This window comes from Psittacula echo, assembly GCF_963264785.1.
Source record: "Psittacula echo genome assembly, chromosome: 11".
Lineage (NCBI taxonomy): Eukaryota > Metazoa > Chordata > Aves > Psittaciformes > Psittacidae > Psittacula > Psittacula echo.
Window position 1 is genome coordinate 8,569,029 of NC_137746.1, and position 12,608 is coordinate 8,581,636.

At 39.1% G+C, this 12,608-nt stretch overlaps 1 protein-coding gene across 6 annotated transcripts in view; it reads right to left on the bottom strand.

Moving 5' to 3' along the window:
* Window positions 1-7,933: 7,933 nt before the first annotated feature.
* EBF1 (EBF transcription factor 1) overlaps window positions 7,934-12,608 on the bottom strand; it is a gene marked incomplete at its 3' end in the record, with an annotated part of 275,559 nt that continues 270,884 nt past the window's right edge. For all 6 annotated transcript variants that reach the window (XM_080626996.1, XM_080626995.1, XM_080626994.1 and 3 more), the window contains one exon: window positions 7,934-8,211. In XM_080626996.1, the coding sequence (XP_080483122.1) occupies window positions 8,180-8,211 (32 nt within the window). The remainder of the gene's footprint in view (window positions 8,212-12,608) is intronic.

Sequence of the window (12,608 nt, forward strand, 5' to 3'; positions counted from 1 at the left end):
GTCAGGCATACAGTGTAACCTCAGGTGTGAAGGAGGCCATGACCACATACACTGCTACTCCTTTTGCTGTTGAAGAAAACAAACTTTTTGCAGGCTTTCTGCAAGAACATCAGGCACCTCAGGGCTGGACGTGCTGGCTGTGACAGGCTTGCTCCCAGCTGCTAAATCCAGACTGAAGCAAGCTGAAGAGCTCAGCTTCCAGTTTTAAAAGAAGAAGAAAGAAAAGGCAAGTGAGAAAAGGAGATCCTTTCAACCCAGTCCTGCAACGGAGCCAGCAAATTACCAGACCCCTCAGTTTGGGTAAGGCAGTGAAAGGAGGGTTTGGGAATCTGGCCTGGGTTGCCTGAACTCCATAGATTCCAAGAGCCAGTGATAGGCTGAAGAGCAAGGATTAAATGAAAAAAAAAAAAAGAAGCAGGTCATTGTTGTTGGGTTGTATTATCCACAGGCTTTGACATTTTCCAGCTGAATGCTTGCCTCTTCTTCCTTCCCGGCCCACTGCTGGTATTGCTTTTACATCATGACTGTTGAGGAGTGTATCATTCATAACAAACCTATCACAGAGATTCCTTTTTAAATGCTTAGGGAGATAGAGGGCTACAAACCCTGGGAAATCAGCTATACCTAATATATTATGTAGAAGTTCTGTAATCATTATTGAACTAAAGTGCATTGAGTAAGTGGATAAAATCGGTCCCACTGTAGCATAAGTCTCCAGAGAGCACAGATAAAAATGCCTCGCACTTAAGTAGAAAAAGGTAACAAAATATTTCCAGTCCCAGCAACTGCATTTTCTCCTCTGTATAAATAGGGAACCCCCAGGAGAAGGCAATGATGCAGCAGAGGCTGAAGGCAAAGTTAATGGGGGGAGAAGGGGGAGTGAGGCAGTGCCTGGGGCAGGCTGGCGGTGAGCAATGTGAGCAACACTTCATAGAAAATGAGGCTGAAGACAGAGCCCTTTATGGCAGGAGCATGGGCAAGGAGGCAGAGGGGCAGTGGGCAGGACCTGTGCAAAGCTGGGAGCGACAGTATAGGTCTGGGCAGGAGCAGAGATGAAAGCTGCAGCACAGCTACCTTCCAGGTGAGCCTCTGTGCAATGTTTGTGTTCCCCTTTCCTCTAAACACTGCAGAAAAGTGAACTATGATAGGGTTCATCCTGGGGCTTGCTTCCCAGAGCTTTCACACAGGTTCCCACTTCAACACACAGAGGTGCACACACACACACATCTGAATTTTTGTGTCTCCTGATCTAAGGTCTGGTCTGAGCTGTTGCCTTCTTACAGGGAGTAAGTCCTCACTGGCAAATTTATCTTGAGGTTATTCTCAAGCAGATAACCTGTGCCTCTTCAGAGCACGCTTGTACATACCTACAGTTATAATCAATCCTTGCTTCTCTCGTACATGTGGTCAGGAGCTGCCAGGCTGCAGTGACTCACCACAACACGGTGAGTCTCTCGTGTACCAGCTGCAAACCCACTGAAACCCTTGTAAGGGCTTACAGTATAAGATACACTTTGACATGAATAAATGTAGGAAGATTAGGGATTCATATTCTTTAACAAAAAAGGAAGTGAACAATTTCATCCCCCTTATGCAAAACAGAGTTTCGCTGGACTAGCATATGTAGGACAGAGTTTGCTATATGTTTCAGGAGAGGGTTAAGTGATCATCTAAATAATTTTTTTGATGGAGATCTTCAAACGTACATTTATATTAATGATGAAGTTTGGGGCATTCATTGAAAATGTGAAAAATGTGTTAGGGCATTGTATTTGCTATTCCTGTTGTGAGCCCACACAGAAAAAGCCACCTAGAATTGCAGTCCCTGTTGTTAGGCTGTGACCTGGGTAGTCATTGGCATTCGTATCTTGGAACAACTATATTAAAGTTTTCTAAGATGTGTGCTCTTTCACATGACCTGCCAATCATGTTGGAGCAGTGCCATAAGCTCTAGTCTAGTTGTATCCTCAAGGGCACCAAGGAGAGGAAGAGAGAACAGGGTTGTGGAGTTGGAACTATTACTTATTTATCTAAAGTATTGACCTGACCTCCCCTACTGAAATATCAGCATTAGATGCTGGGGAAAAGGGATGCCAGAACCAGCTCCTTCTGGGAAATAGAGGAAACAGAGATGTCAAATGAGGCCCAAATCAGGCAGCATCCCATTGAGATAATGGTGGTGGGGGCAAACAGTGAGGTGGCAATGACATGAAAGAGTACAGCTGGTGGGTGGGCAAGGAGGCAGCAACCAAACTGACCAAGCATCATCTTGCTGAAGCTGTATATGTCAGGCTGCTTCACAGCATCTCTGAGATGTGGCTTTATTGTATGGAGTAGACTTACTTTGAATGTTCAGTGGTTGATTTTGCACAGTTTTTCTCAGTATGATGGCAATGAAGTGTGTTTGGGAAGGGAATAAAAAAAATAAGCAGTAAGTGATGCTTCTGTAACGTTGTTGTAGACTGAGATAAGCAAGTAAGTGGTGACAGCTTTGAGATGATGAGATGGATGATCCTTATGGACTCTTCATCTCCCTCACTGAGCTATGTACCCAGGCCCAAATGAGAAAAGTAGAGAGTGAAATTAAATTGGAAAAAAAAAGCCACTGGGATTCTCCATGAAAAGGAGAGCAACTCCCTTAAATATGACACCAGAAAAGCTTGGCTTGCTTAGCACAGCAAAGCAAAGACTGTAGCAGCAGCATTTCTTTGCTATATATTTAACAGGAGAGCTGACAGACATAGGCAAGAAGATATTAAAAGCACAGTGCTGGTGCAGGACAAAACTATATAATGTTTTCTATGCACTAGAGGAATGGCTTCAGTGACAATCTCTCTAAACAGGTAATGAGGGCAAATAAATTAAGATGTAGTGGACGCATTGTTGAAAAAGCTTAGGCAATGTGGCATTTACCAAAGTGCTTCCAAAACCTTCTGTCCCATGAAACTAAAGGAGTCTGGAGCTGAGTTGGAGCCAGGGACTCTGTGGGATGCCTCCAACCCATCTTTGGTACAGCATTGCAATATGAATATTTACAAGAGGACTGGAGAACAAGGAACAAGGAAGGAGCTGAGGAAATCACCTGTATGCCATGAAATGTCTTCAGCTAACTAACTTTGGAAATGGCAGAAGATGCATGGGTTGTGATGCCAAGCAGAGTTACGTAAATGATTAGGTGAAGCAGCTGTGGCAAGAGCCTCTAGAGACAGACTGTAAAGGGATCAAGTAGACACACAGACAAGGCCAGGAAACTAACAGTGAAGGTAGCTCATTTTGCTGAGATTTCTCTAAACTAAATGAAAACTATTCAGTCAAAATGACTATTACAGTTGCTGAAAAATTAAAGCTACCAGCTTAGAGAGCAATAAGTCATGCTGTTATACACCTTACCCTCAGCTTCCAAGCCTACATGTTCTCTGTGCAATGACAGAAGACACTCCTCTCCCTTTCAGTATGTGATCCATCATGGGATACGTGTCTTACAGCAGCCATACCTGAATGTGTGCCCTGCAACTGCTCCTCACATGGTTTGGGCTTTGGAGGGTTTTATTCTGGCATTAAAAAAGCAATTCTTCATCTACACAGCACTGTCACCCAGGTATCTTTGGATTGTCAAACGAACATCACTGGGACTGACTAGCATTCTTTTCTTCAGCATCCGTCTGAAGCCCTACGGTTCATGCTGTCACCTCCCTCACCACCACCCATTTCTTTTTTAATGCAGCTGAAATTGAATTTCAGACAAAAAATATTCTCTCTGTAGCCAAAAGTCTGACGCAGAGCTCTGGTTCTGCTGCATCTAGAACAGGTTGCCTAATATTACATCCTGAACTTAATCTTTAAGACTGCTTTTCAGCTAATGTGATCCCACGTTTTTCTAGTGAGCTGAGCACTCATAAAGCTCTCAGCTGCAGTAAGAGCTGCCAATATTCACACCATTTGAAAGAGAACCAGGAGAATTATCTCAGACAGAAGAAACAGATCTCTTGTGCTGACAGAGTAGACACATTGTACATCAGACTTTGCCAGCAGCTCTCTTTAACAACTACTGAAGTGGATCTGAAAGCATTTAAGAGATACCCAACACTTTATATTGCAAGAAGGCACTTCCAGCTGCTTGTATTTTCAGCAAATTTAAAGTAAATTTTAATTTAATTTAAACTGCAACCCCAAAGTCCCTGTTCCTAACTAACTTGGAAATGCTTGGAGCCTTGCTTAGATGTAGTGATTAAATGTTTTTGATTGTTCCCATATAGGTCTTCTGTATAACAGCCACTGTTCAGGCCCAGTTAAGTGCCATTTTGTCAACATTTCACTTACCAGAGGTAAAGCTCCTTATTGTCCTCTCCTGCAAGAGGAGCACAGAATGAAATGAAACACCTAGAACCAATTTAGCAGCTGGTGGATTTGTTATTTATTTAGGAAGGGCAGCAGAATGGAAACACTTCATAGGAGCCTTCTTCGTGGTCAACTCAAGGAGCTAGTTACAGCTCAACCGTTCTTGGAGCTCACCTTGAGCAGGTCACTTAAGACCTGGTCCTGGAAGTGTTGCCATTAAATAATACCTAGATGAAAACTCAAATCTCCCTTGGCCCCCGGCACTGAGTCTAGCATGCCTTTGCCTTGTATATCGTGATCACTGTGTTTGCAATTGGGAATTTAAAGCTAGATATGCTCCTGAAATCCACTAGAAAAATACGGTTTCCCTTTAGGCAATTAACAGACTAAACTAACAGAAATAATAATAGCAACAGGATAAATATTTAGGATTATGAGTGAGGATCCTTTGAAATTCATTAGTGATGGAGGAGAAGTTTCAGTGCACCAGCATTTGCCATGTTTCACTGTGTAATTCCATGAATTTCCACTTCTTCTTAATTTCAGAAAGACAACTTAGTAGCCTGTGGCTTCTATATTTTATTTTTCCTCACCTACTAGCCAGCAGAAGCAGGAAAATAACGACACAACCAGGAGCTGTATTCACAGACAGGAAGTAACTTTAATTAAATATTGTGAAAGTTGAAAAGTTTTTACAGCTTGAATTTCTGCAAAAAAATTATAACAATCTCTACAGTAGTTAGTTTCTCTAACAATAGAACTGTACAGTGTGTGTGTCTATTCAAAAAGATTTAGATAAGAAGGTGAAAGGTTAGTAGTTTCAGAGATGACTTCTTTTTAGCTGCATCCTAGTACAACTGTGAGGAAATAGGCATACGTTATGCAATCCAGTCATTGTGAAGCTTCACCTTGTTAAAACTGAAATCTGAATGTTTCCACTTAAAGCCATATTCTGTAAACAGCTGCATCTTTTACTTTGTAAAAGATAAGGGTGGTGCGGGGGAGACTTTTTATAAATTCCCATTCATCAGATCACTATAAATAGCTGCAACAAAACAAATTATGCACATTGTCAAGGGGCTTTGGACACTGGTGTAGAAGACTACAAACATCAATGGCTAACACTGGTGTCAAAATCGCTATGACTCTGAGTGGAGCTCTACAAGAGTAATTGATGGTGTCACTGGACAAAATATGGCTTTAAATTTGATTACATTGTCGTGCTGTTGCTTACTATGTGAATTAGAATAATCGCTTGGAATACAGAGAAGCAATAAATTGATGTCTCTCACATTTTCCAGTTTTCTCTTCTTTTATTTTCTCATCATGGAAAAAAAAAAAAAAATATCCTGTTTTCTTCCCTTCCCCCCAGAGATCACACTGTGACATTCTAGTGAAAACCATTGCAAAATTCATACAGGAAGCATGCACAGTTGCAGCATCATTGTAAATGATTTCTTGCTCGACTAGAAAAAAGTTATATTGTTTTAAGGTAACAAAACAGTTCTTTTGTGCTTTTCAATTCCTTTTTTTTTTTTTTTCTTAGAATGTTAGTGATGATTGACAGTTCTGGTGCACAGTACAATGTACAAGTGAAATGAATATGATTTGCATTGTTAAGGCATCCAATCTGCTGGTTTATATTTATGTGAAAGACAGAGAAATATACAAGCAGACTTAAGAAAGAAAGTATTTTCATTGAGTTCTATGAAGTTTCTCCCCATATTTAATGCACAAAAATGCGTCACTCCAAAGAGGAGAAATCCCATGCATATTAATAGAGTAAAACAGCATTAGTTTCTGTTAAGCCTCAAAAGCAAAGGATACATTTCTTTTAAAATCTACATAACTAAATGCTACAAGAATAATATGCTACTTTTTGCCATATATTGGAAAAAACTTCTTAACTTACAAATAATACAAAAATAGACAATGGCTTTTGGGTGGAAATTAAAAAAAAATGGAAGCATGGTTTTAAACAATACTAAAAAAAAACTATAAATGAAATGTTTTAAAATCACATTTAAACAGCTAATACAACGGTGAATGACCAAACAAATCAGCACTTTTCACATAGCAAACATACACAATAAAATAAACTTGGCAGGGGAAAAAAGCAATGTACAAATTCCAAAGATAAATACATTATTTATATGGATATTTTACAAAATCCCCTGTAAAACAAACAAACAAAAAACAGAAACAAAAAAGCGCTTTTTTTTCTTTAATTAATTTTGCAAGTATGTGCAAGCTAAAGGTAGTGAGCTCTTTTTGCAAAATATGCAGTAAAATTCTTTTTTTGTGATATTGAAAAACTGTCTTAAGACATTAAAATGTATAAATAGAACAACAACTTTGGCAAAAAATCACAAAAAATCTACAGTATTTATAACTACATACAAAACACAACAGCAAAGAAAAATATCAGGTAATGCATCTTCAGAGCTTTGCTGCCTCTTTGACTAATAGTTTTTAAGAACACTTCCCAGATAATGATAGCAAAATTTTTGTAAAACAGAAGCTATGGGCTTGATTTGAAACCTTTCTAACAAACAGCCCTACCCCCACCCCCAAACTCATGTTTCCATTTATTATTCAAAAGCAGTTACCTGTTGCTTAATATATTATGATACAAACTGAGAGGGTCGACCGATACAGGAACAATCCTAGTGGGAGGCTGACGAAAACATGTGCTTTCAGATCGTGAGGATGCAGCAACACAGACGTGTCTGGTCTCATTCCACCCCGTAACAACAAATAGGTCAAGGGGAGTGGGGCCGTGCTAAAAACACCCCACATGTGATGGATGGCCACAATCTGTGTCATTGTTAGACAGCTATGCGAAATCCAAATGGCATTTTATGCAGCTCAGGTAACACTAAACTTTGAGAAGGCCACTCATTTGCAAGGAGTCTGATATACAAGCTAAAGAGAGAGCCATGCCTGTCTAATCCTGCAGTTTTAGCATTCAATATAGAGGCACTGAATTTTCAGTTCAAGAGGAAATGTGTTTGATATTTTCATCCTTACCTTACTTTTGACCCACTTCTTTTGTGGTGTTATTTACGCAATTATTTAGCCTGATATTAAAGACAGAGGTTACTATTCCCACCCCTCAATCCCGCCTTCATCATCCAAAAGTACCAGCCTTCTAAGGAGTGATATCTGTTTAATTAGAACATTAAAAATGCATCATATTAGCAAGTCACCACTGGATAAACAACCTATATGAGCCGACCCTTAATTAAATGGCCATAATTCTTCTACGAAAAACTAACTGGCACTTCTATTCTGTCCCATACAGACTTGCATGTAAATGACACCAATTCATTTTTCTTTACACAGCTTTAAAAAAAAACCTAATCATAAATTAAAAATGTGGAGTTCCATCTCTAGTGTCCCGTGTGTAATTGTATGATTTATAAAAGACAAATGGTGTTGAGTTAAATCAAGCCATAAAAAAAAACCAAAACTCAGAAGAAAATAAAAGCAAGCCCCACCCTCCACACCCCACCCCATCCCCCCCCCAAAAAAAATAAAAAGAAAAAAAAAAGTGGATTTTTTATCAACATACAATAAATATATCTCCCAGGTATTTGGGATGGACAACTTGAATCAACACCTTGCAATTGGAGATTGTTAATTTCAGTATTTGCAAGGATGGTGATTTTTGTTTTGTTTAAAAATCTGCAGTTATTGTAAGATCCTTCTTTATTTCTTTTTTTTTTTCTTTTATTTTTAAAAAGGCCTGAGTAAAAAGTTCCACTCTGGGACTTGTAACAGATTCTCTCTGAAGCAGAATTCAACCTCTTCATTAATAAAATTCTTCAAGGCAATTCTTTCACATGGGGGGAACAATCATGCCAGATATAGCTGTCAGAAGGAAAGGGGAGGAGGGAGAAGGGAGAGAGAGATGGGGAAAAATGTTACTTTTGTGCATTATCAAGCAACTTCGAATGTCTTCAGAGAATTTTTAACGTTTACTAGTAGCATACTCAGCTGTACTGTGAATTAAATTTATATATAAGTAAGCATCATCGAGTAGAGACAACTATGTACACAGTAATCACAGGAAGCCTCATTCTGATCAGAAAACAGTTTAAATTGCAAGGGACTCTGCTGAAATTAGTGATTTTTCTTGCAGAAAAAGTATACTTCTCCTCATATGAGAATCAGACCCCAACTTATTTTTCTAATTTTAGTTTCAAAATCTCAAAGTGCTCAGGAGGCTTAAACCTGGCCCAGCCATTGCCACATATTCTATTACTCTTTTAAAAGCAAAGCAGATACTTGTTCCATATATGAGAAAATGGCTGGAGTCCTGTAGACCACTAATATTACAGACCTGGTAAGGTGTTCCTTGCATTAGGCATACTAACAGTGCTCCATTCTGCTATGCCGGTTTTCTCTTACAAGTTCAGTATTCAGCCCTGGGACTGATGTATGTATTTCCAGGTGCTCAGAAAAGGACTTAAACTCTCAAATTCAGTTTTCAAATTGAAATATGTCCTTAACTGCTAGTTTAGCAGACCAGTGTCTTATAGTTTTATTACACTTGTAGCGGAAATCACCAACTACATTGAATGAGTCCTATGTTAATGTTCATTTAGACTGTCTTCTACTTTGTTGGCCAAGTTGAATCATCAGTATTTCTTTATCATGCTTCCTAACCTCATTTTGTATGAAACCATCACATGTCTCTTAAAGACAAGACATTCATTAAAAGTCAACAGTTACAGTCTCCCACGTAGCTTGATCTCTGGCTTGGTCTCCCTCTATTTACCAGGAACTATATGCAGATCAGACATTCCAAGTGATATACTGTGAGCAAGCACATCACCTACACAGGAGGTAGTCATGCAAGTTTATGATGAAAACTGTAACAACAATGCATCTTTAAAATGCCAGTTGTACTGTTATTTGCCAAAAGGTAGAAAACAGATTTGCCTTCAGGTTGACAGCACTTCATGGGCACATGATTTAAATGATAGAACTGCCTGCCATCTTAGACATCTGGACATGTAATTTCTTAAGGAAGAACTCAACCCTGTGACTGGTGCTGATTCATTGTGCTTTAATTACAGCTGCAATTATTTGATAAGAACAGAGCCAAAGTAAAAGACTCACAGATTTGGGGTTGGAGGGGGAGAGGAGGGAAATGTTTTCTCCACAAACACCACCATATGTGCAAGAATTACAAGTCTAATCAGCAAGGGGAGAACAGCTCAAGTAAACTGCACTGATTAAATGAAATAAAATGAGAGGAGAAAGTGAGAATGCAAAACACATCCACATGTTTGCAACAGGCCAGCCTCAAAGGTGACATGTTGCAACTCTACAGCAGCATTTCAATTCTCAGCATTTATCATTCAGCAATGGTTTTATGTGAAATCACTGTACTGATTGATTCCGCTCCACGTAAGAGCTCTTCAAGGAGCTGAGAATGAGAATAAAGGGGGTAGAGAGGTGAGTTAAGCTGCTTTAAGCCCTACAGGAAGACCCTCAAGTGAGTAGCATAGAGAACACTACTGTGTCTTAGATGTTCCTTGCTGAGGTATTTCCTGTCGTGGGCTTTTTTGGCTCCACTGCGAGACTAATCTGAGGATGCATTTTCATGTTATACCCATGCCTATTCTGTCTCCCTCATCTCAAATCATAGGATTAATTCAATATTGCCCTTTTTTTTTTTTTTTTGAATCCTTGCCTATTTAATCTAAGCTGGGTGAAACAACATCAGTTTTGTTTAAAAATTATTCTCAAAGGATTTTATTTCAGCAGTTCTCAAATACCAAGTTCCGAATCCTCACAATTGGGCTGTCTTGGAACATGCAACAGAAAATTAAGCAAACCCATGCTCTCACTGTTGTGGTTACTCCCTATTCTGCTCTTGGAGGGGTCACTCTTACATGTGGGCCATGTAGGTCTCAACAACAGACCTCTATGGAGTCAATAAAATAAGTATTGACAGCGATGGATACAGTCAACCAGATTAATTCTGCACTAATTTTAATTCAGCCACTTGCAGCTAAGGGTGGAGTAATTTTCCCTATCTGAACATAGGAAAGTCTCATGGGGCCATAAACGTGAGACACAGGTTTTGTCCCAGTTCTTCTAGCTCATCAAGCAATTTGATTTCTTAACCAAGAATAATAACTTTTATCCATATTACTATGGCACTTGGAGATTTCTGGCTGACAGCAGAATACAGGGGTGGGACTTCAGGGCTTGGACATCAGTTACAGCGCTGAGAAAAGCAAAATTAACAAATGACAGTGTTCCCTCCTTTACTGTCCAGATAAGCAAGGAGTTGAGCAGATGGGAATGGGTAGAGTCTTCCTACAGGTGACGAGTGCAACTGGGCAGAGTCAGACAGATAATTAATCTTCTGTGCATACTACTTCCAATCTTTTTTTCTTTTCAGCCCTTTTTAAATTCTAAATGTAGTGAAATTTTAAAACAAGGTGTTGTTTTGCTTTAGAAAAAATACCTACACTTCAGAAAAATGTCAAAATATTATTCCAACAAAAAATTCTCAAGCTAAAAGATTCACTAGAAAAAACATTTTCACCAAAAACTGGTCAAGAATTATCTCTTGGGGCAGCACAGCTGTCTACTCTGGATAAAATCCCAAACAAAGGTGACATAATTGCAACTCCTCCCTTTGTGGCTTAGACATTTCACTGCAGTTACACGTCAGCCACACACCTTTTGCCATTGGAAACAAGTGGTACAGACGCAGATCTTAGCTCATTTTTTCAAAGCATTATTGGTTTTGAAGAGCTCTGAAATTCTGAATCAAATTACAAGGCAAATGATACTTTTTCTGCCTAAAAGCTTTCATATTTCCATCCTTTCCAAGTCTTCATTTATATCAACCTACTTTTATTCCTTAAGTGCTATATCTAGTCATGCAAATTCTCTCAGCTGTAACATGTTATTGATCCTGAAAACAGAGATATCAGTGGGAAACAGTGGAGGTATGAGATCACACTATCTCCAAAAAGGGAGGGCAGAGAGTAGAAAAACTCCCACCAATAGGCACTATTTCTTCTATCATATACTAATTTATATTTGCTGCTAGCAAATTACAGAAAATAATGTATTTTGAGTTTTACAAAATTGCATGGCAAAGAGAACAACAGATAAGCCTAGCTGTTGTTTTAGTGAGTTCTGCTGATATCTAAGCTACATAAAAAAAGCCCGATTGCTTTCTGATGTATCCAGAAGCCCAAGAGAGATAAGACAGCCTCCTTATACATGGTTGTTTATTTAAGCAATAAGGCACAACAGGCAGTGCATTTCTGAGTGATTATTACAAGCCTCAGGTGGTGTCAGAAGGCATAGGACTAAAGGCTGTGCGGTTTTTACTCACCAAGAAGTTCAATGATGACCTAGAAATGAACCATCTCTTGGTGTCTCATTCCTATTATGAAAACTGAATTGCTAAAAAAAAAAAAAATTAGGGGAAACACTGAGATCTGTGTGGTTTCTGGGCATTACAGATGTGGATGTGACATAATGAGGAGGCAATCAGCAAGCCCCAGTTGTGTCCGGTGCTCTCGCTCATACCATAATTGCTTTTCATAACTGAGTACGTGGAATCTGAGAATTCCACGTCTTGTAAAAGGAAAAACAGTGCCTGAAAAAGCTTTCTCCTGTTACTCGCTTTTTCTCTCCCCTCACAACAGCAAAGTGGGGCTAGGTGAAGAGACAAAAAAAACCATTAACATGTTCAAAAGCTTCTAGCAGTGAACTCTTAGCTTTATATTTGTTGAATTTGGAGGTGAAACATTTTTAGCTTTAAAATTCATAGCACTTCAGCAGTGCCAAATTTTTAAAATGCGCAAAAATTCATTCCCTGCACATTACAGATCATCTGAAAATTTTGTGGTGTTTTATTCCTGATGCAACCTGTATTTATAACAATGCGTGAACAAAAGTACCCAAGTTCTGCTTATATGTTTCTAGTATTTTCACAATTTCTGTGTTCCTCTGTGCATATCTGCAAGGATTCCTCCTTCCAATTCACCAACGTAAAATGCACTGAGAACAATACTTTCCTTCACAATAGATCCCAGCTTTTATGAATGAATTCCTTCTGCTCAGCTTGCATATAGATTTTTTTGGTTGTTAATAGTGCTATCAGCATTATGCCTGCAAGCCCAGCGTTTCTTTTCAGAGGCCGTAAAGTGACATGTGGAGCCTGTGGAAGTATCCTCCCCCTGCTCTGCACAGCTCCTTCTGAACATGGCTTTAAAAATGATGGATTT